We start from the raw sequence: 24,236 nt of genomic DNA on the forward strand, positions 1-24,236 counted from the left end.
TTCACGGGGAGAGCCCCGCCCCTTCCGGTTCCTTTCTCAGTCTGAACTGTCGCGAGAGTTCATCTGCCGAACGCCGGAAGCCGCTAGTCGCTCCACAGCGGCCGAAGGGGCGGGCTCGAAGGCTGAGGGAACCTAAGGTGCTCTCGGCTCGCTCGGCGGTGCAAGATGGCCGACATCTCTCTGGACGAGCTCATCCGAAAGCGAGGAGCTGCAGCGAAGGGGCGGTGAGTGGCCTCTTTCCCTTCGGGTTTCTGGGTCCTGGTCTTAGCGGGGCTTGGGGCGGAGGAGGGAGAGGCCCGGGAGCTACGCGCAGGGCCGGTCTGCGCCCGCCCCCTACCTCAGCCGCGCTCCTCATTGGCCCGGCCGCCGTCGCCGCCGCTGGCCAGGTCGCCCTACTCCCCTCCTGGCTGCAGGCGCAGTCGCTCCTGCTGGCCGGAGGAGGCTGGTGGGGCCGCCGCTGATGAAGGGGTAGGACTGCTGGGCTTGTGCGAGCGGCCCGAGGGGCGGCCCGCCGAGGGCGGAGCTGCGGCCGCCGACGGGACACGTTGCCCCGCGGCCTGCCTGGGGTCCGGAGGGTCTCCCCGGCGCACCCCCCTCCTCCTCTGAGTAGACGGGCGCGGCGCCAAGGTCTCAGCGCGGCCTTCGAGTTAGGACGACTGGAGTTTCTCGGGGAATTGACTTGCTCAAACTCTCCGGGTCTGTTCCTACCGAAACCGCGACTCAAAGCCAGACCTTTAAAATTTTCAAATTCTTCGCCCGGCTCCCCGCTGTTCACACTCGCGGCATTTTGTGAGGCATTTCAGGTTCTCGGGGGTCGCTTTGCCGCCGGCTCGCAGTCCTGTCAGCCAGCTATTAATGTTTTCCAAATGAAGGGCTTGAGGTGGAATTTGCCCGCGGCCGCGGAGAGCTCAGAGCAGGGCCGAGTGCGCTCTGAGAGTTGGCCTCAGGCTTGGGCAAGACAAACTGGCGGGACGGGGCGGGAGGCCGGCCGTTTCTTGATGACTCTCAGAGAACCCTGTTCAGTGTCGGAGTGAACAGTCGCGGAGCTGGTTTGCAGTTCTGTGACCCAAACTTACTCTGGACCCTCAAAATAATGGTAGTCATTTCCAGACTCAATAGGGGCTCCAGTTCATCTGTGTGAAAGAGATGGGAAACCTGGGCCAGTGGTTTTCTAGCACGCGTTAAATTAGTTCAGATGTCCTTGTGGAAAAGCCAGCCTGTAAAGAAGGATGTTTTCTCAGACAGTCGTTCACCCGGCAGATGTTTATTGATACCGCCTGTGTGCCCGTGGCTGGAAAATGGATTCTTTTCATTGTGTAAGGTATTCCCCACCCTCAACCTGCACACACAGATCCACCACAACTGCTCCCGCCCCCGCCTAATTCCCCAGCCAGCCCCTCACGAGGTTTCTGGTTCATAATAGGCACGCATCATTAATTTTCTCTATCCTTGTTGTGGTTGTGTTGTGTGCTCAGTCGTGTGCAATTCTTGGCGACCCCATAGACTATACCCTGCCAGGCTCCTCTGGTCCATGGGATTTTCCAGGCAAGAATATTGGAGTGTGTTGCCACTTCCTTCTCCAGAGGTTCTTCCCCACCCAGGGATCGAACTCGCATCTCTTGTGTGCCCTGCATCGGCCAGCAGATTTTTTTACCACTGCGCCACCTGGGAATCCCTCTTTTAGGTCTACCCTCTAGTAACTGGCATGTAATTGGTACTGGGTCCTCTGGTCACTTCTAAGCCCATCCAAGTTTCACAGGTTTGCTGGACAGTTGCTGAGGAAGCCAGCTTCCCAGGACCTGGGCTTCCTGCAGACTCTCCCCATAGTTTCTGACTGCAGGCAGTCTGTACCTGCAGTTGGTGTTGATGTGTGCAGTGTCTGTGTTAGGCCTTGGATGGGACTGCAGGGAAGGGAGGATGTGTGGATCCATGACAAGAGCGGAGACTCTGTAGCCAGGCAGACCTGGTCCCTTGGTGGGCCCCGTTGTGGGGTTCTGTGCTTCTTTGGCCTGATGACCTCTGATTTAGGCAGTTTCCTCGTTTGTAATAATGGTTCCAGGTAGGTGGTTGAGAAGATTAAATATGAGAATGTAAGAGTGTATGTTTTAAAGTTTGTGTCAGTAAGTTTTCAGCAGATGGCTTTAAAGGAGTAGAAGCCCAAATCCCTCCTCTAGGGGACATAATAAGTAAGCATTGGGGTCCTAGAGTCAGACTGCCAAATTTCAATCCCACTTGCCATATGAAAGTTACTTAACCTTGCCATGCCTCTCTTTTCTTATCTGTAAAACATGGATAATATTTACTGGGTATTGTCAGGACTAAGTGAATTAATGTATCTGAAGTACTTCAGAAAGCATCTAATGGGTACTAAGTGCCCAGTAGATGTTAGCTCTCATCATTATTGTTAATGAAGGCTTTTAGGGAAAGAAGTAATATCCAGTCTTCAGTGTGAGAATATTGCATTGCTATTATGTAAAGATTGAATTGGGGGAAATGCAGGCCAAGAGACACTGTGAAAGAAACTGGACCATATGCTGGGTTTGGATTAAACCTACTGGAAACTCCATTTTGCTTGCACAGCCAACAGAGAAAAACTAGATAGGGGGTGAGGGGGTTAGGGTTCTCGTCAAGAACTGTGAAAGGTCTGAACAAATGGCATTTCCTACAGTAAATAAATGCTGTTCTACTTGCTTCTTAGAAGAAATCTCCTTACTGGCACCTTGGTGTAGTGTAGGGATGTCGCAGAGAGAACTTTGTGCATAATAATTTAGGAAGAGCCTGTGACCATCTCAGAAAACTTCTTTCCTCTTCTTAAAGGAAATAGCAAAGGACTGAGCCTCTGCAAGTGTAAATAACCCCCTTCTCAAAAGTCGTGGAATGTGCTTGTTCTTCAGAACAGCCATTCTGTTTTGTGTTCATTGTACAGTGTAAGTCAAGAAAGGTGTCATTACCATCATTATTATTTGGCCCTCAGTCAATCATCAGAAAGTTCTTTGATTAATATGAGATTCGAGAAAGTGGGGAATTCTTTTATGATACTTCACCCAGGCTGTGGTGAGGTGCTGTCCTTCCTCCCACACAGCATGTCTCTAGTGATTTCGGTTGTTCAAGACCCATAGATGAGTCTCCCCAGGTAGCACTGGGCGCCAGCTGCAGTGTGGGCCTGCCTCTCTTGTCAGTTTCTTTCTTTGGATGTAATTGGTTAGTCAAGGCACCCTCCTCTTTGGTTTGCTTAGTTCAGCTCTGGGAGGATAGCTGTCACTGCTTCCATGCAGGTAGATGGTGACCGGCAGTCTTAGCGGGGAAGTTGGGCCTAGAGTGTGCTGGAGGTGAGTAGCTCTAAGCTGGATACATATGTGGAGAATCCTTGAAGCTGTGGGGAGAGGAGGTTAGGGAATTTTCCAGTTCAGACCGGGGCTCTGCTCCTGGTACTCTGCTGGTTTCCTTATTGAAATAAGGTAAGAGAAATTAGACCTAAAATAAAGAGGAGGGAAATGAGTTTTTACGTTAGCTTGGAAGGGAAGAATTATAATTTAAAATGAAACATCTGCACAAAGGTAAGGGGATCCTGCCTTGTTTTTTCTTGTGTTTCTAAAGCACATAGTTCAGAATTGACCCTCAGTAATTGTTAGAACTAAACTCTGTTTTCTAAGATGACCTCAACACACACATTCTAGAGACCCCATGGGTTAAAACCCACTTTGAACAATTCAGGGTCCCTCCAAATCCTTTGGACTGTACATCTGTCCAGAGCCAGGGGCCACTGTGCCCTCCACAGGCAGATCCAAGAGGGTGAGGCATTCCTAGCCCCGGACAGACCTTCCCTGGTCATGTGTCTGCCAGGTTCCAGTGGAGGGGGTTTCTGGGGGAGAGGGCTCAGGCTCCAGTAAGTGTCTGCTCTCTTGCCCACACCACTCTTCCTAGGACCTGGTGAGCGCCTGGAAGCAGTGCACAGTTGCACTGTTACAGGTATCATGAGGCAGGGCAGTAAAGAAACTTGCTCAAAACCTTCCTCTCTCCCCCTCCCAAACATTTACTGAAGCCAAAAACCCAGAATGTGTTCAGGAACATCAGATAGTCTGCAGTGGGAAGGGAGGCTGCAGTCAGTGGGAGACAGACTGGGGGTTCCACTGGGGGGTTGCACTTTTTTTAGGGAGTGCTTATCAGTTAATTGAAGCCAGGAGGGGAACAGAATTGGCTCTGTGTTTTATTAGAGACCTGCTCCTAGCAGGAGTGTTTACTTGAAAAGTTCCTGATGACTAATGCCTGCCATATAAGCTGCCTGCTGGGATGAATAGCTGTCTTCTCATGCAGGGAGAGGAGCAGTGATTAGAAAAATCCTGAACACTGAAACCCGCTAAAGCTGCTCATGAAAGGAATTGAAAGAAGTGATGTAACCAGGGAACCGAATATATGTAATTGAGGGAAAGTAGCTTACTTAGGCTTCTACATCCACAACTGTATCACCTCCCTCCTGAAAATTTACCTTTTGTGCTGTTCAAGTAGATAAAAATACCAGCATGGACCATCATGGTGGTATTTCTTGCCAGACAAGCAATATGGTGTGTGGGTCTCTGGTGAGTCCACCATCCTTAGTGTGTGTGTTCACCCTCTGGTCACTAGAGGGTGCACTGTGTTCCTGGATGTAACTGGAGTCATCATTTTTTTCTTAGTTTGAGGACAGTATTCACCCTTCCTTAACTTTTCTAGTCTTGTTCTTTGTTTTTGACCCATGCTTGATTTATTGGTATTTTAACTAGGTGTGGTGGTGATGGTTGTGGTTTTGTCGCTAAGTTGTGTCCGACTCTTGGGACCCCATGGACTGTAGCCCACCAGGCTCCTCTGTCCATTGGATTTCCCAGGGAAGAATACTGGAGTGGGTTGCCATTTCCTATTCCAGGGGACCCAGGGGTCAAATTAGCATCTCCTGCATTGTAGGCAGATTCTTTACTGACTGAGCCACCAGAGAAACCCTTAATTAGGTATAGTGAAGTTCAAATCACATTATAGCTCTATGATTTGAAATAAGTTACTCTACTTGAATCTCAGTTTCCCCATCTATAAAATGTGGATAATAATCTAATTCTCAGAGTTGTGAGGGTTAAAGGAGGTGTCTCAGAGTTTATAAATCTGCAGTTAAGTGCTCAAAATGATTAGTTGAGAGTGCCTTCATTATAAAATCTTTTCATAAACCGTGGTAGCCAGTTGCCCCTTATGTGCCCATGGTAGACATTGCTTATCAAGCATAAACTCCTGTGAATTCTTGTTACTAACATTTCAAACAGCCATTACAGCTTATCAGAGAAGGGAAATTGTTGAGGAATATGAATAAATTAAGGTTGCAGAAACCTAATCTCCCTTGCTCCTCCTACTTCGGAGGTGTACTGTTCAGACCCAATTGGAATGAACCAGAAAACTTTTGAATCTGCCCCCTCTTCATTTTTTGTCCAGGGATATGAATTTTGTTTTCAAGAATCTCATTGTTCGTTTAATTACTCAAAATAGTTGCTTTCAATAGGTTTCTCTTTTCCTTTGTTTCTTTTTTTGGCAGTAATGCTTAATTGATTGAATAGTGAAATTGGGTAACTAGATTTTTTGAAAGCATAATTTATGCCATGGGGTCTAGATTTGCCCAGTTTTACCCTATGGTAAGATCATTTGGCCACCTGATGCGAAGAACTGACTCACTGGAAAAGACCCTGATGCTGGGAAAGATTGAAGGCAGGAGGAGAAGGAGACCACAGAGGATGAGATGGTTGGATGGCATCACCAACTCAGTGGACATGGGTTTGAGCAAGCTCCAGGAGCTGGTGGTGAACAGGGAAGCCTGGCGTGCTGCAGTCCATGGGGTCGCAAAGAGTGGGACACGACTGAGCAACTGAACTGAACTGACGATCATGGTGTATTACATGATAAGATCAGCTCACTTCCTAGAGTTGTAAATATCAGGAGCCTTTGGTAGGGGTACCCTGGTGATGGGAGAAGACATATGAAGACAGGAAATTTTCATTCAGGACCTGCTGACATTTGGATGTGGATGTGTCTGACCCCTCCTGTGTGGTGGACCTGGTCATCAGTGATGCCTTCATTGTCAGTGTTTATGTAGCTTGGTTCCCTTGGTAATGTCCACTCAGTCAGAGACCAGATGCTTTCTCTTCTAGAAGGCCTTTCCTGAAGCTCCTGCAGTTCAGCAGGATCCTTGTGGGTCCACTTTTGGGGTAAGGGCCAGAGGGGCCCCTGTGCCATGGCTCTGTGGGTGCCCTCTATCAGCTGGGAGAGCAATTGGTGGCCAGGATCCTAGGGCACTGGACCAGTTGTTGAGGGCTGGTGGAGGACTGCCTTTGCAGAGGCAGTCTTCTCTAGGAGAATCCCTTCCAGGGCAGCCATCCTTTCTCCCATCTTAACTCCCCTGAGGCTTGGAGTAAGAAAGAGGGAAGCTTGAAATCTGCTATTGGAAAGACTGTGCTCTTTGATTTGGTTTCTCCCCTATAAGGTCGAACTGATGGCAGGTAATCTCAGAGATGGCGAGCCTAAAAGGAGAAGGTAAAATAGAAGCCCTGTGGGGTCCCTGACAGAGCTCTTAGAGCCTTTGTCATTCCCGTGGGGCAGTATTGAGGTGGAGGAGGATACTTAGGATCTACCCTCAGAAGCTCTTAGTCCTTTGGGAGTTGCAGGCTTGTAAACAAATCATTGTGATGCTGCATGGTAAGTGCTTTAATAGAAGCTTTGTCCAGTGCTTTGAGGGCTCCAAGAGCAAAGAAGCTGCAAGCCCTGGGCTGTTGGGGATGCTTTCCATATTTGGTCTGCCTAGGATGTCCTTTGACACTACTCTTTCCAGAAATCCTGGAAGCCCGCCCACAGACCTTGGCCCTTCCTCTCCTAGAGTGGGAGCATGCTGATTATTTGTTGCTCTGTATGTCCCATCCGCTCCACCCCACCCCACCCCATAGTTTGGCGTCCTGTTGCTCACTGTGCTCCTTTTGGTACCCAAGGCCTCTGCCTTCAGAGGGTTCCAGTGCTTGATGAGTGAGGAATTTCATCTGGAATGCTTTCCACTAACTCGGGTTTCGTCTGGATGTGCCTGTAAATGTTAATCTAAATCTTTTCCCCCATTTTATGAGTAGACTTTCAGTAGTAGCCCCTGGTCTGAACCGACAGCCTGTTGCTTTTCTTTGATGGGCATCATCAACAGATACAGGGAGTTGAAAGCATTAAAAAACAAAAACAAGCAAACCTTAGTGGAGGCCTTACCTGCCAGTTGGTCCTGGGGACAAGGCTTTGTTACGAAGTTTCTCCATAAATACCAAGGGCCCCTCTGTAGCTACAGGTTTCTGTGGTCACCACAGAGCACAGCCTCACTATTGCCAGTGGCTTCACCGGCTACAAAGCCTAGGGTAGCCCAGTTCAGGGACGAATAGATGCTCCTGCTGCACACAGCTGTTTCCCTCTCCCTGATTGTGTTTACTAGTCTCCCTAAACACCTCATTCCTTTGGGCCTTGCTTTTTCTAGCACCTCAGTCTCCCAGAGACTACATGGGAAAATAGAGCAGGGATGCACAAGCAGTCCCACCCACCTTCAGCCTAATCTGATCGATTCTGTAAATGACCCTTTCCACTGTCCCACCTGTTTTTTGTGTAAACCCACTGGAAAGTACTTAAATCCTAAATCTGTCAATTTTCAAAGAAAAATATTACTGTGCATCACTGACTTAGGTATGGCTCTGGCCTAGCAGAAGCAGCAGGTATTTTTCCTCTGTGCTTAGGACAATAAGATGAAGGTCCAGATGTTCTTTTACTGGTGCTGGGAAGACTCACCTTTGGGTGTGCTCCTGCTGTTAGCAGAAGAGCTGAGAAACAGTCTCATTCCAGCTTCCAGCTGAGGAAGAATGAGGCAGTAAGAGAACCCAAAGGCTTGCCGATGATGAAGAATGCCTCCTGGGAGGTGTGGGCTATGATGTGGGACATGATGTAGGAACTTGTTTATTCAGCAGTTTTACATTAAAACTCCAGGTTAGAGATTCTCAGCACTGCTATACTCCAGGATCACCTGTGGAGTGAAAAATGCATATGCTCAGGCCTTTACACATATTTTGGACTCAGTAGCTCTGGAGTGGGGTTTGGAGAGCTGTATCTTTTTGTTTCTTTCTTGCTTTTTTTTTTTAAGAGAGTTGTATTTTAAGAAGCTCCTTAGACATTTCTGATGCTGAGCCAGGTCTTAGCAACACTTAACAAAGCACGGGGCTCTGAAACAGGAGTGATCTCCATCTGCTCCTTCCCTCCCATTCCAGGGTGGGGAGAGAAAAGAACAACACAAATGGTCGTGATAATAGGCACAAAGGAGGGCAGTCCTGGAAGGATCAGAGAAGGTTTCCCCAAAAAACCACGGATGCTGCCATGGGAGTCTGTCACCAGGCAGGGCACCTGCCACGGGAGGGAGTGTCTATGTGGCCGGAGGCTTTGTGGTGGGGTGGGCGGGTGGGGCGAAGCAGAAGCCCACAGACCCCAGGGAGGGCTTTAAGGGTTGGATTTGAAGGGCTCTTCTGTTTCCTCTCACGTCACTGAAGAGCCAGCAAGGAGCCCCAGAGGAGAATGGGGCTTGTGTAATGGAGTTTTGTTCCCTTTCAATTTTAAGTTTCTGAACTTGATGTTTTTGTTGTTTCAGAGTGTAATAAAAATATATATTTAGTCTTTGTCCCGGGCATACAGTTTCTAAAACCCTTGGAATTTCCTGAGTGGTAAGGTTGTTAGGAGTATCTTTTGTTCTAATGAGGCAGCTCTCAGTGGGCCCCTTGATCCCTTCAGGACAGAGGCTGGCCTCCAGAAAGATGGAGACCTGCTTAGCTTGTTGGAACTTGCAACTCCACTTGCAACCGCCACTCTCTGCCCTGGACCTCCAGGGAGAAAAGAGGATCTAGAGATTAAGCGATTATCATCTGTGGCCAGTGATCTGATCAATTATGCTAGGTAATGGACTCCATAGAAACCCTTATACAGTTGAGTTTGAAGAAATTTTGGGTTGGTGAACACATCCATGTACCAGGAGGGTGGTGGTACCATACCGTTTCTCCATACCATGCCTTATACATCTCTTCTATTTGGCTGTTCTTGAGTTGTATTGTTTGTAATAAATTGTTAATAATAATAAATAAAGTGTTTTCCGGAGTCCTGTGAGCTACCCTAGCAAATTATCTAACTTGGGGGGAAGGTCCTGTGAACCCTCCATTTTATAACCTGTTGTCAAATGAATAGGAAGCCTAGGACTTGAAATTGTTCTCTGAGGTGAGAGCGGTCTTGTGGGACTGAGCCTTTAACCGGTGGAGTCTGTGCCAGCTCTAGTCGGCAGTGTCAGAATCGGGCTGTCAGACACCCAGTTCGTGTCTTGAGAGTTGGAGAATTGGTTGGCATGAGGAAAAAACCTACACATTTTGAAGTCACAATGTTATGAATAGAAACAGTTCAGACAGAGTGATTATTTTTCTTTTCTTCCAAGTCTTTATGTCTTTATTAGACGTCAGACTCCGAGACAGACCCATGTGTTGACTTTCTTGGCCCCAGCCCATTGAGGGTGTCTACCTGCCCTGGAGGCACGAGACTGTCATAGGCCAGCTGGGTGCCCTTTGTTGATCATTGAACCTCTCTGGGCCTGTGTCTTCCTCTGTAAATGGGCATAATACTGCTCACTTCGCAGGGTGTTTAGAGGGCTGATGGAGAGCAAGGATATGAAAGAATTTTAGAATCTGAAGTTACTCTTTGGCTGTGTGGGGTTACGATATCTGGGAAATATGCATTTTTTATTTGGTATTGTCTAGAGGTTATTGTCCATGATACTATCTCAAAACACCTGGTCTGGGGTGTAAAGCAGTCTTCCCTAATGATAGAAACCACCAGGCCCTCCTCCCTTACTTTGTTTACCATGCAGACTTAAAAGGCAAAACTATGAAGGAAGTCTCTGTATAGACTTAATTGTTTCCTCTAAGAGGAAGCAGCTTTCTGGTTTCTCCAGGACCTCCTTTGTTCCCAGTATTACCACAACTCTACTACTACCACAGGCTACTGTTGATATCCAGATCTTCTTAATATTGCAGTTTTTATTTGCAGGCTCAATGCCAGACCAGGAGTGGGAGGTGTCCGATCTCGTGTTGGGATCCAACAGAGCCTTCTTAGCCAGCCAGCACGCACAGCCACCTTCCAGCAGAGGTTTGATGCCCGGCAGAAAATTGGTCTCTCAGATGCCCGCCTCAAGCTGGGAGTCAAGGATGCCAGGGAAAAGCTTTTGCAGAAAGATGCTCGGTTCCGGATCAAAGGGAAAGTGCAGGATGCCAGAGAGATGCTGAACTCGCGCAAGCAACAGAGCACAGTGCCCCAGAAGCCCCACCAGGTCGCTGATGCCCGTGAGAAAATCAGCTTGAAGCGGAATTCCCCTGCTGCCTTCATGAGCCCACCCATCGGAACAGTGACCCCTGCTCTGAAACTCACTAAAACCATCCAGGTAGGTTGAGACTCCTGCCAAAAACTCCTCGAAACCAGTAACAACTGGAATCAGGCAGAGACCAGGTGTGTTTAAGCAAAATGACAGTCCCCCCAACTGTTTGAAGAGTAACCATATGTGGAGGCAAGATATCATCTCAGTTTTCGTGTAAAAGAAAATGGGCGGGGTGGTGGTGGGGATTTGTCCAGAGAAATTAAGTGACTTTCCAGGTGGAATAATGGTAGAGGGAAGAGAGGAGAGGACAGATATTTGTTAAGCTAGTGCTATGTGCAGGCACTGAATATTTATTCCTCATGCAACCCCAGTTATTACCACAGTTTATAAAAGAAGAATCTAAGTCTCAAAGATTTGAATCATTGTGTGCAGCTATACAGCTGGTCAGTGGAAGCAACAGGATGGAAGCCCGGTCAGACCTGGCTCTTAGTGCAGGGTCCTGGCCACCTGCAGAGCCATTGCCCCAAAGGGAGTGGAGACAGTATCATTTAATCTTCACAGCAACTTTGGTAATAGGAACTACTGGAGCAGTGAACATTTATTAAGCCAGGTTCATTGAGCCCTGCAGGTGCATTGTTACATGATCTCTGGGATGATGAGTCTTCCTGTCGCTTTCCTGCTTTGCAAATGAAGCACTCTGTAGGGCCTTTTACCACAGACCAAAACTGAATGCCCACCATATTTAAAGTTCATTTATCCCCTACTTGTAGAGAACGCATGTAGGCCAAGTGGGATGAATTGTGACCACTGGGTGTTTCTAGGTTCCACAGCAGAAGGCCATGGCACCAATTCATGCTCATCCTGCTGGAATGAGGATCAATGTCGTCAATAACCACCAGGCCAAACAGGTGGAGTGTGTGTGTGTGTGTGAGAGAGAGAGAGACTGCACACAAGTGTGTGTTTTGATGTGGTCTTCCAAGTGGATTAACTGAGGCCTGGCCCAGGGTTCCAATTTGAAGAGTTGGAGGTTGACACGTTTTACAGTTTATGAGTTTTAAGAAGAAATTTCTTAAATGCATGGAAGCAGAGAGGCAAATTGAAAATCTTTTTATTTCTTTAAAGTAAAAGTAGTGTGTGCTTACTATAGAAAATTAGCAAAACAGAAAGATTGGGGGGGATGGGGGTAGTTCTTATGCTGTGGCTCTCCATAGCGAGCCCCTGTTGAAATTCTGCCCTGAATTCTTCCTGTGTTTTTCTTGTTTGTGTGTGTGTATATGTGAGAGAGATTATTTATTTAATGCATAGCTGTAGTTGTGATTATGTTATTATCCAGTTTGATATTGTTCTATTTTCACTTTATAACTCAAGCATTTTTCTGTGATTCACATTTACTGTAAACATTTTAATAACTGCTTGATCCATTGAGTAGACATTTAGTTAATTTCAACCATTTTCCTGTAATTTTCACTGTTAGACATCCTTCTCTGAACATCTTGGAGGATAAAGCTCTTTCTACAGTTTGAGTTTATTTCTATAGACCAGATTGCTCAGCACAGACTTGCTAACCAAAGGATATAAACAGGCATTTTAGGGATCCGTAATAGATATTGCCCCCTTGTAGAAAGGTACTTCTGATGTACCTGAAATTTCACAGCATTTGCATTCGGCTCTCATGGGCAGGGAGCCTGCCAGAACTGAGCTACAGTCGCCCAGGCCAGTTTGCCCAGGCACTCCATGTGTACCCACTTCTCCCTCCACCTCGCTTAATTCCAGCTCTCATCTCCCTGCTGTCCTTACTCCAAAGGTCTGCTGAGAGCCGGCATGCTACATTAGCATGTATTTCTTTATTTTTCAGAATTTATATGACCTGGATGATGACGATGATGTTATAGCTCCCATTCCTACTAAACAGATGAAATTTGCAGCCTCAGGCAGCTTTCTCCACCACATGGTATGTTATCTTACATTCTTCTTACACTCTCTATATATCTGATCAGGTACATGGGAGACATGGTGGAGAGTAGGATCTTTCAATTCAGAAATATTTCCTCATTTGGGTCCTAAGATTATCAGAACCGGAACTAATCCAACCCCTGGTTTTTATAAATACTGAAGCTTAGCATGTCTGCAGACTTGTTCAAGACCCGACAGACAGTGAAGTGCAGGCTCTAGTTCCCAACTGCTATGTTTGGAGACTTCAGGGGAAATGTGAGTGATCCCACAGGACAGAATCACATTTTATTTCCTTTAGGGCAGGACATTCTGCTGGTTCCCTTTCTTCTGTGGTCATCAGCTCTGGCCTCATTCTTGAATCTGGATTCCCTTGGTTGGTGTGTTAGCAAGAATAAACTGAACCTTTCCTGAAAGCTCCACCAGGTGCCACCTGTGTGGAGGGAAAGTTTGATGGATGTTCTGCCATGCAGAGAAGGAAAGAAAGCAGTATATCTGGGAACATCAGGGAACTCTGCATTGCTTGGCTCAGTGCATGCGACCAAATCACACATAGGAGGCGAGTGGGTACCCAAGCTAAGTGCCTTTGTTTGGTCTTCAGGCACCCAAAGACTCAGTTTTAGTCACTGCACTGAATATGTGGACCAATTTCCTGGTTACCCTTGAAGCTCTTAACTTTGAAATATGAAGCTGAATGATGCCAGTTTGTTACAAAGGAGCTGAGCCTTTCTAGTCATTAGAGTGCTTGTGTATGTTACCAGCCGGGCTGTCAGCTAACTCAGTTAGTGGCTAACCCTAATTGGAAAAATCTGTTTATATTAACTTATTTAAGAGTTCCATTTCTCCCCACCCTGTGAGATGGGTACTGTTACTACCCTTATTGTATGGACTAGGAGTTAGACACAGAGAGGTTAAATAAATCTGCTCAGCTTGTAAGTAGTGGATCTAGGATTTAAGCCTCAGCAATCTGGCTCCCAGGCCACGTTTTAACCACTGCACTCTGCTGGCTCTTGAGACTCAGAAAACAGCTTGAGAAGTGTGGGGTCCACACTGAGTCACCTGGGTTGGTGAATTAACCCTGTTCCATCATCTGTCTCTCTGGCCGCTGCATTCATCCTTTCTCCATGAATCAATGGCTGGTAGACACTGTCCTCAGTCAACCAGACCACTAACCACTTCTGCCTCATGCATCTTTTTTCTCCAGACACATTAAAACTGGTTTATATTTCTAAGGGATCACTTGCCCAGTTAAGGGTAGCAGGGGAGGGAGGGTGGGAATGGTTTCTGCTGGTTTGCACTTGCTGACTCTGCTAGCATGCACCTGACCATCTGGGAGTTGCAAAGGTGAGCTACTTGTTGTGGTTCCTCTATATGACCAGAACAGGGACCAAAAAGCGGGGGTCTGGTCCTTCTTAAGAGTGACTTCCTAGTCCCATCCAGCCCATGGTGATAGAAGAATATCTGGGAATGAACTTGACTCCAAGCTTTTGGACTCTGACTAACTTCCAGACTGTAAAATCAATTCTAAATGGTATGGCTGAGCTATGGCTCCTGTTGGGGAACTGCCTGGATGCTCCTTGCCAAGGGCTCCTGACACTGGAACGTGGCTTCTGTGAGCACGTGTACAGTCTGCTTTTCTCTCCTCCTGTCCCTTCCCTGGCAGCTGGTACCTTTCTGGCTTTAGATCAGTAATGGAACTGGGGAGGTAGGAGGCCTTGAGATTGGGGATCGTCAGTCCCCTAGGGTATCTGGGTCCCTGGCTTCTCAGATTCCTGTCTGCCTCTTTGTTTAGGCCGGGGTGAGCAGTTCCAAGCTCTCCATGTCCAAGGCCCTTCCTCTCACCAAAGTGGTTCAGAATGATGCGTACACTGCTCCTGCTCTCTCCTCCTCTGTTCGGACAAAAGCCTTGACCAACATGTCCCGGACATTAGTGAACAAGGAGGAGCCCCCCAAAGAGCTGCCGCCTGCAGAGGTGAGGTGAAGGTGAAGGAGAAGTGTTCACACTAGTCTAGAGTTAGCCTGAGCTGGGTGGGCAGTGTGCATCCCTCAACGGGACGACCTCTGTGCCTCTGTGAGGTAGGTGTTGCCACCCGTGTTTTACAAATGAGCAAACCAAGATCCAGTAGCCCCCGCCCTCAGAGAGCCCACAGGCAAGCAAGTAGGGAGAAGAGAGCTGCAGACAGAGCACTGTGTCTGTGGGACAGAAGAGGGCTGCCAGAGCACTGATGAAGGAACATCTCATTCTGCTCGGGAAGTAGAGGAAGGCTTTAAGGAGAAGGTGCCATCTGAGCCAGATGGGTCTTGAAACATGAGTGGCATTCTGTGCAGAGGTTCAGGCCTGAAAGGGCCTGGAATATTTGGGAAACATGAGAGGTTCCATTCCGTAGCATAAGGTGACGGGGACATGATTAGAGGGGCCCAGCTGTGATAGGAAACCCTCCATAGAGGTTTCCTCTGGGCCTTCCTGGTCGTTTGCCGAAGTGAGTTCTGCCGTTCGAGCACAGCAGTTCTCTGGTGACGTTCTGTTGTCTGGTAACTTCTGGTAACGTTCTTCTATCTGTGGCAGCCTGTCCTCAGCCCTTTGGAAGGCACCAAGATGACCGTGAATAATCTGCACCCTCGAGTCACCGAGGAGGACATTGTTGTGAGTACTGTGGCCTGCCAGAATTTCAGATCTCAAGCCACTTCTGTTCCAAGGGTCCCCAAGACCACCCCCAGGTTAGCTGATTGTCTAAGAGGACTCACAGGACTTAGCATAGAGTTGTGTCAGGGCTGAGATGCACTACAGAATGCAAAGCAAAATCAGCAGAGGGAGACAACTTGTGGACGAAAAGCTAGAGGAAAGCAGACTCAAACTTCTGGAGTCCTCTCCTAGGGGAGTCACATAGAATGTACTGACTCCCCCAGCAATCAGTAGTAAAGACATGTGTAAAACCAGGGAAGCTCATTAGAGACTCAGTCCCCAGAGTTTTTCTCAGGGACTAATCACATATGCACCCTCTGCCACATACCAGAATTCCAGACACAGAAGGAAGTCAGGTGTTTGGCATGAACCACATTGTTGGCACAGTTTAGGCGCAGGGTGCCACTCTTACCAGTTACAGTGATGAGAGCCCTCCCAGAATCCAAGATCCCAGACGCGAGCTAAGGGTCAACCTTGGAAGCAGGCCTTCCAAGGGAGAGCAGACAGGCCAGATACGTTAACCCCTTTTCCTCATAGCCTGTAAACTAGAGCCAGGGGAATTCCCTGGTGGCCAGTGGTTAGGACTTGGAATTTTCACTGCTGGGGCCTGGGTTCAATCCCTGCTTGGAAAACTTAAGATCTCACATGCTGCACAGCATGGCCTAAAGTAGATCTTTAAAGACAATAATAAAATTAGGATCACACTTAGTATTCAGTTTTGTGTCTTGGTTTTGATATGTACCATTTTCCCTTTGATCGTTGGAAATCATTTCAACGACCTTTTCACAGATCTTCTCTTTGTCCTCATTACAACCTTGTGAAGGCAGTTGCAGGTGAAGAAATGGTATGGTTGTTAGTTAGCCTTTGCAGTCTGTATCCATACTGTGTTCCCTCTCTGACTTCAGCCTCTTCATCTGAGAAATGAGGGATTGGAGTAAAGGATGATGACGACACGTGTACAAAGCACTGCCTTGAAAATGGTTTCAGTTGAAACCCCTCAATCTGGCCAACCAGGATGATTGGTCACCCTGCATTGAACTGCGGAATTTGTGTTTCTGACTGATTCCCGGGTGATATGTTAGCCACTGTTTGTCCATCCATATGGACATCCAGTGGAGCCTACATGTCCATCCATTTTCATGACACAGCACTCTTGACAGAAATTCCATATTCCATTATCCTTGTTAAGGAAGTGGGCACTGAGGCAGGAGGACTTTGGGGTTGACTTGGAGTCATAGGGATCCTAGGCTTATGAGCCCAGTAGAACTCGTTCCCTCATCTGGCCCCAGGTTGAGGCCTCTGGATGTCCCAGAAATACTACCTGACATGGAGCCTTCCTGAAATCTTGGCTGCTTAGCATGTTCAATCAGAGTGAAGCCACCACCTGTCAACCCAGAGCCCTGTCTGAAGTATGTGAATTGCAGGCAGGGAGGACGACTGCGTGAAATTCTTCCCCAACTCAAGCCGTCTTGCTCTTCATAGGAGCTTTTTTGTGTTTGTGGAGCCCTGAAGCGAGCACGGCTGGTCCATCCTGGGGTAGCAGAGGTGGTGTTTGTGAAGAAGGACGATGCCATCACTGCGTATAAGAAGTATAATAACCGGTGTCTGGATGGTAAGTCAGAGAAAGCAGCCTCCTCACCTCGATGCTCTTCGCCACACACAGCAGGCCTTCCGGGGAAGCCCTCCTCTGGGAGGAGTGGGTGGACATCCTAGTGCTTTAAACTCTCCAGGGCCTCCTGTGTACTAAGAACAAGCAGTGATGTTTTGTTTTTAATTGAAGTGTGGTTGATTTACAATGCTGTGTTAGTTTCAGATGTACAGCACAGTGATTCAGTTATATATATCTTTTTTTTCAGATTCTTATCCCTTAAAGGTCATTACAAAATACTGAGAAGTTCCCTGTGCTATGCTATGCAGTAAATCCTTGTTGGTTATCACAGCCTTTGCCTTCTGATTGTATTATTTAATCCATTTACATTTTATGCATTATATAAGTTTTTTTGCATTTTTTGCATTATATAAGTTTTTTTATATAGGTATTTTTTAGTGTAGCATTTTAGTTCCTTTAATGATTTTTTCCACTGTATTTTTTGAGTCACTTTTCTTAACAGTTGCTCAAGGATTTATAGTATATATTGTAGGTTATCAGAGTCTATTTCAGATTAATATTAATGTAGCTACAGTGAAGTTTAGAAATGTTACTCTAATAAGGCTCTATTCCCACTTTCCCCTTTTTTTGTGCTGTTATTGTTATACTTACTACATAAAATGCAAAGTGGGAGTCTGGTACTTGTGAGGTTAATCTTTCATGGACAAAGTATAAATCTGAACATACACTTTCGAATTTTTTTTCACTTAATTTTGTACCATAAACATTTCCCCTTTCTACTTGTTTCACAACCAGTTTGGGTTGTTTCATGCTGTGTGTACTTTCTCCCTTACTTTGATTCTGATCTCCTCCTGCATGAAGCAGGGTCTGTTGCCAGTTTGCTTCTTGACACTGTCATTACCAGAGTTTCATGGACCTCATAACCCTCGTAGTCTCTGGGCTTTGCTGAAACCTGACAGCCCCAGCACTAGCTGTGAAACCAGAGCTGCCAGTGGTGGGTGCTTGGACTCCTGGTAATGAAAGTGGCAGCCCCTTTCCTTCCATGTGAGGAGCTGAGGGCTCATGGCAGAGCTTTTTCTTTTTTGGTTTTTCAGGGCAACCAATGAAGTGCAACCTCCACATGAACGGGAACGTTATCACCTCAGACCAGCCCATCCTGCTGTGAGTTCCGGAGGCAGAGGTGCTGGGGACCATGAGGGGCTTTTCTGCTTGCTTACTGGGCATGACCATCTCTCTGTTCAGAGGGGTGGAATGCCTGCATCACAGCTCCATTCCATTTCCTCTGCTCTGAGAGCAGGCAGCCGACTAGGAAACTTAAATTTGTACAGAGTTGGTTGTTACATCATTTCTTCAGGAGACTGACCCCACAGGGGCTAACTTAACCTCATTCCCTGACTTACAATTTAGAAAGTAGAGAGCAGGCTGGTTGTGTCCCTGTTTGCACGATTAGGTGTGCATCGTCAGATGAGCAGAAAACCCACCTCCTCATGATTGACTGATGGGGACTGTGCTGGGTGCGCCCCCTTGTTTTGTTACACCCAGTGTACATGCCTGGCCCAGGACTGAGGACTTTTTGAAGCCTGAGATGCAGAAAATGTCTAGATTGATATGTAAAAGAAGGTCCTTTTGAGGAGGAGACAGAGACCCAGGGAGAATAAAGACTGCAGTTTGAACCCTGGATATTGAATTGTGTGGTTTAGATAAATTTCTTAAACTGTGTTCCAGGATTAAGTTGTATTCTGAAAACGGAGGGTTTTATGACATTAGTGGATTTAGGAACCACTGGGCTAGACCCAGTAAAATCTACTGGACTTCTCAGAATGTGTGATATGCTGATGTGTGTTTGGCTGTCCTTGAGGCTTAAACTTAAAACCCCAGATCTTAGCAGGCTGCATCTTAACTTTCTTAGCAGATTTAAAGAATGGTAAGTTTGCTATAAGAAATGGGGTAAAAGGGTATGGAAAGCATTATGTTTGGTGCCTAGCTTATAACAGATCTCCAGCTAATGGTGGGACCCTTCTCCACTGAAGGGGGACCCAACGAGGATTTTGACTCTTCTCTGGTCTCTACAGACGGCTGAGTGATAGCCCCTCAGTGAAAAAGGAGAGTGAGCTGCCTCGCAGAGTGAATTCTGCTGCCTCATCCAACCCTCCAGCCGAAGTGGATCCTGACACCATCCTGAAGGCGCTTTTCAAGTCATCAGGGGCCTCTGTGACCACACAGCCCACAGAATTCAAAATCAAACTTTGAGCGGGGGAGCGAGACAGCCAGATGCGGGGGCAGAGGAGGGTGGCTGTGTTTCCCTAAACAAAGGTTGTGACCAATGGGCCATTGGCTGGGGGCCCCCGAGTGCAGGAAGGGTCACTGGGGGTAGAAAGCCTCCTCACTGGACGGCACCCGCCTTTCTGTGTTGTGTTCTGCCTTGTGCTCTTCTGTATGTTAACATTTCCTGTAGTACGTTTCTTCTCTCTCCACCTCATCACCAAGGTAGACTTGTGTTGTTCAGAGTGTTTCCCCCTAAACTCAGCCCCAGATAGGTTTTTTAAAATCTGGAAATGGTGCCCTAAATTCTCTGGGTGGCCTTCTTGTGGCCCCATAGAATGCAGGGCAGGGGCTGTTTGAAGGATACTGCTTTCTTCAGGGTGAGAGTTTGACTCCCCTTTCTCTTTTTAAAACTTTTCAAACAAAGTAGGGAATGGAAGCCCCTGCCATCCTAATAGGAACCACATCAGCTCAAAAGCTCTGCCACTCACTCTGCTGGTCAGTGGAGATGGCCTAGGTGGGGATCAGGTCACGGGCTCCTTGTCCTCTCCCCGCAGTTGGCTTCAGACCAGTGCTTTCTGGAGAGAGCCCTGTGGCAAGAGCAGGGTGAGGCTACTGCTCTGCTAGGAAGAGTATACCCTAGGTCTTGGTTTGGGGCACCCTACTGTCTCACTTGACCCAGAGTAAATTCTTGAGCTCACATTTCCCCTTCCCCTGAGTTGTGCCGAGTGGCCCAGCCCAGCTTTCTTGACCTTCTGAGTGTCACTGCTGGGCGGGGCTGCCTTGTTAGTCCCATTTCTAACCCAGCCTAGCACTTGTCACACTTGGTTTTGGTGCAAATGCCAGCTCTCTGCTAGTTGGGTTTTCAAAGGGTCTGCCTCCTGTTCTGTGACACTGAGGACCTTGGGGGTTGTTTGAATAGGAGATGGCTTGCTCCAAGATGTTTTTTTCGTGGCCTCAGGTTCATGTGATAGTCAGGGATGCTGAGAGGTGGCAAATGCCCAGCAGCCACCAGGGGGCACTGTCTCCACTACTGTGAGCTACCCATCCATCCTGACCAGAGAGGCATTTTCCTGCCTTGACAGAGGTGGGAGGAGAGCAGGGGGCAGGGGGGAGGAGTTGAGAGAGCAGAGCAGCCTTTCCAGGCAAGTGGACAGGTTGTCCCTTCAGTGTGGTTCCAGGCACTGGGGGCACAACTCTAGAACCAAGGGGGCAGCCCTGAATACACCAGGACAGCATTACTCCAGGGGCATTCATCCTCAGTTTCTTGCTGGTTTGTTGGGACTGTAGAGGGGATCCAGCCTAACAGAGCTGGCACGTCTTGGGGAGCAAGAATCTGTAAGTAAATAGTGTGAAAGGCACAAACCTACAAAGTGTAAGGGGGGCCTGAGACAGAGTCTCTCATGGCCTACTTGGGGCCAGTCTAGCGAAGAAAACCTGGAAACTCACATTTCCACAGAGTTAGATCAAGTAGCAAGGACCTAGGGTTTGAACTCAGCTCAGTCCTCCAGCTCTGAGGTTTCCCAGGCCTGGGAAGTCCAGGGAACGTGCCTGATGGTGGTCCACTTTCCAGTACTTCGAAGAAGGCTGCTTTTATTCCCTTCTCCCTCTTTGGGAGGGAGAACTAAGTTCTCTTCATCAGCTAAAAGACATTCCTCCTACACTTTGCCCTTCTTGACCCCAGAGAGTGTCCATAAGACACTAGGAGCTGGCTTCTCAGGTCTGGAGACAGTCAGATCACTGTTTGGACTCTCTGTTCAGTAGGGAAGGTAACTACGTTGCCTGTATGCCTTTATCCTCCCACTGGCCCTCTGGACCTTGTCCTCTGGGTAGCCATGTGGTCCATTGCCTGGTAGAGTGTTTGCCCCCCTGTTCTACAGGTGTCATTATGGGAAACAGAAGAGAAGGTGGTAGGCCAGTCCTTGTGTCCCTCTCCACCTCCCACTCCCCTACATTCCCCGTCTGTCTCTTTTTTTTTTCCCCCAAAAGGAGAGGAAGAGGCATTAAGGGATGGAGGAGATTATGTGTTACTTACCCATTTCTGAATAAACATTTGTTATTCCTACTTTGAGCGGTCATTTCTTAAAAGATTTTGTTTAAAAAAAAAAAGATTATGTTAAGGGGCCTCTTGGAATTTGGCACCAGAAAACAGAGATTTGCCTCTGCTTTGCTGCTCACCATCTATGACCTTCAGACAATTCCTCACAGGACTCTTTGAACTTCGGTCTCCACAGTTGAGAGAATATGAGCATGAATGTCTGGGAAGGACCTAGCATAAGAACTTAGTACCTCCTGGCCCTACAGTGCCTCACTGAGTATAAGCATGGTCAATTTGAACATAGTTAGGTCTATTCATAGGGAACAGGGGAGTCTATGTGTTGAAGTTACACTTACGGGTAAAATTTACCTCTTAGATCAACTATGCACTAGAAAAAAATTGGTAGGTTTTTTGATTGTGTTAAAATATACATAAAGTTTATCATGTTAACTACTTTTAAGTTTATAGTTCAGTGGTGTTAAATACATTCACAGAGTTGCACAACCACCACCACCATCCATCTCCAGAGCTTTTTCATCTTGTGGAGCTGAAACTGTTTCCTTCAAACCCCAGCCCCTGGCAACTAGTAGTCTACATCCTGTCTTCATGATTTTAACTACTCACGAAAGTGGAATTATACAATATTTGTCTTTCTGTGACTTTATTTTCTTGGGCTCCAAAATCACTGCAGATGGTGACTGCAGCTATGAAATTTAAAAGACGCTTGCTCCTTGGAAGAAAAGCTATGACAAACCTAGACAGCATATTAAAAAGCAGAATTGTTACTTTGCCAACAAAGGTCCGTATAGTCAAAGCAATGGTTTTTCCAGTAGTCATGTATGGATGTGGGAGTTGGACCATAAAGCTGAGTGCCGAAGAACTGATGCTTTTGAACTGTGGTGTTGGAGAAGACTCTTGAGAGTCCCTTGGACTGCAAGGAGATCAAACCAGTCCATCCTAAAGGAAATCAGTCCTTAGTATTCATTGGAAGGACTGATGTTGAAGCTGAAACTCCAATACTTTGGCCATCTGACGTGAAGAAACTGATTCATTTAAAAAGACCCTGGTGCTGGGAAAGATTGAAGTTGAGGAGAAGGGGACAACAGAGGATGAGATGATTGGATGGCATCATTGACTTGATGGACATGAGTTTGAGTAAGCTCCGGGAGTTGGTGATGGACAGGGAAGCCTGGCATGCTCCAGGCTTCCCTGTCCATCGGGTTGCAAAGAGTTGGGACATGACTGAGCAACTGAACTGAACTTTGACTTAGCATAATGTCCTCAAGGTTCATCCATGTTGTAGCATGTGTCATTTCTTTTTAAGGCTGAATAATATTCCACTGTGTGCATATACCATATTTTGCTTATCCATCTGGTGGACACTTGGGTTGCTTCCATGTTTTAGCGATTGTGAATAATGCTATGAACATGAATGTACAAATATCTCAAGACTCTGTTTTCAACTCTCTGGGTATATACCCAGAAGAGGAATTGCTGGATCATGTGGCAGTTCTATTTTTAATTTTTTGAAGACTCAACCATTTTGATTTCCACAGTGGCTGCACTATTTTACATTCTTTTATGGGAAGATGGAATGGAAGTATTTTATCCCTATCCTTTCCACTAAATACAACTTTGGATATTTTATATAAAACATAAGACTGAAAGGTGGAGAGAAAAAAGGCTGGCTGGGGCCCCAGTGCATGACCAGCATTGAGTTCCCTGGGTTTCCTTTTTGCTTCATATGTGCCAAGCTGGGTGCTGAATAAGCAGACCAACAAACAACCAAAAAACCCAAATGAGGACCCGAAAAGGGATAGCTTAACAAGACAAAGAAAACTAGTAGTGAAACACCACAGGAAAAACTGTAGCCTCACCTTCATTGGTAAATGACAAGTTGAGTCCTAGACATGCATCCTTGCTCAGTAGGCTGTATTGGGGGCACCCCCAAATGTGCAGGGGTGGAGTCAGAGAAGGCCAAACAGGGGGCTGGGACTTTTAAGTTGGTGTCAGTGGAGGCCACAGGAGGAGAAATGGGCGCCCCCCCACCACCACAGGTCCTCCCAACCAGGGTATTAGCAGAGGGTGGTGGGATGATGGAGGTCACTGCCACCCATAACCTGGTAGTAATGAAGCAGTTCCTTTCTGTGCCCATTAGAGGAGGTGTGCTGTAACATTTAAGTAAGATCCAGAGCTTTCATAATGCCCATGTTTCAGTCAAGAGTCTGATCAAGATCAGGAAAATTTCACCCTGAAGGAGAAAAGACAATGGATGTTAGCTCCATGATGACAGAGATGTTAGTTACTGATAAAGAAACAATTGAAGAAATATTTGAACTTCAAACAATTGAAGTAAAGAAATGGAAAACCATTTCAAGTTGGTTTCAAAGGTAGAGAAGAACCATTTCAAGTTGAAAAATACACCAAATTCCCTGGAGGTCCAGTGGTTAGGACTTTGCCCTCACTGCTGGAGCCATGGACTTGATTTCTGCTTAGGGAGCTAAGATCCTACAAGCCACACAGTGCAGACAAATAAAGTTGAGAAGTACAAGTACCATTCTCCCCCTCCTAACCCACCCCCCAAAAGCAATGGAGAAGAATCTGTGAACTTGAAGCCAAAACAATAGAAACTACCCAATCTGAACAATAAGGAAAAACAGACTTAAAAAGAATGAAGGACTTTGGGGGCCTATGTTACTGTAACAAAAAGTCTAAAATCTGTATCATGAGTCCCAGAAAGAGAAAAGTAAAAGTCGAAGAAATAACGACTGTTGGGAGTTCTCTGGTGGCCTAGTGGTTAGCAAAAATAATAACATGTTCTCAGTGAATGTAAAGGAAATATTTAAAACAATTATAAATGGGAAAGGGCTAAGGAATATCTAAAGAAGGTATGTTTCTGCAGTTAGAAATAACAAACTGATAACAGTATACTGTGGTAACTTTTAAATATATTTATATATTTACATGATATTTACATAAAACAATGTTTACATATTTATGTATTGTTTTACATATACATACTGTATGTACTTTAATTCTTTATTCCAAGCACATGAAGGTTGGTAATGGGCAGAGAGGCCTGGCGTGCTGCAGTCCACGGAGTCGCAAAGAGTCGGACACGACTGAGCGACTGAATTGGACTGAACTGAAGGTTGGGCCCTGGGAGGACCACGGGAGTGGACAGGCGGGGAGTAGGGGCTGCAAGAGGCGGGCCTGGAACCCAGAGGGCGGGGTCCCAGGCGGTGCCGTCGTCACGGAAACGGCTACCAGC

At 46.9% G+C, this 24,236-nt stretch overlaps 1 protein-coding gene across 3 annotated transcripts; it reads left to right on the top strand.

Annotated features, from left to right (window-relative positions):
- The first annotated feature begins 67 nt into the window (after nt 1-67).
- On the top strand, nt 68-20,992 carry POLDIP3 (DNA polymerase delta interacting protein 3). 3 transcript variants are annotated; one of them, XM_043439785.1, is made up of 9 exons: nt 68-224; nt 10,099-10,489; nt 11,245-11,331; nt 12,279-12,374; nt 14,166-14,345; nt 14,940-15,017; nt 16,539-16,668; nt 17,760-17,826; nt 18,738-20,992. In XM_043439785.1, the coding sequence occupies exons 1-9, from the start codon at nt 166-168 to the stop codon at nt 18,913-18,915; spliced, it is 1,266 nt and encodes a 421-aa protein (XP_043295720.1). In that variant the 5' UTR covers nt 68-165; the 3' UTR covers nt 18,916-20,992. The 3 variants fall into 3 exon arrangements, with proteins under 3 accessions (XP_043295720.1, XP_043295722.1, XP_043295721.1); XM_043439787.1 differs by lacking the exon at nt 14,166-14,345; XM_043439786.1 differs by lacking the exon at nt 11,245-11,331.
- The last annotated feature ends 3,244 nt before the right edge of the window (nt 20,993-24,236 follow it).

This window comes from Cervus canadensis, chromosome 21 (assembly GCF_019320065.1).
Source record: "Cervus canadensis isolate Bull #8, Minnesota chromosome 21, ASM1932006v1, whole genome shotgun sequence".
Taxonomy (NCBI): Eukaryota; Metazoa; Chordata; class Mammalia; order Artiodactyla; family Cervidae; genus Cervus; species Cervus canadensis.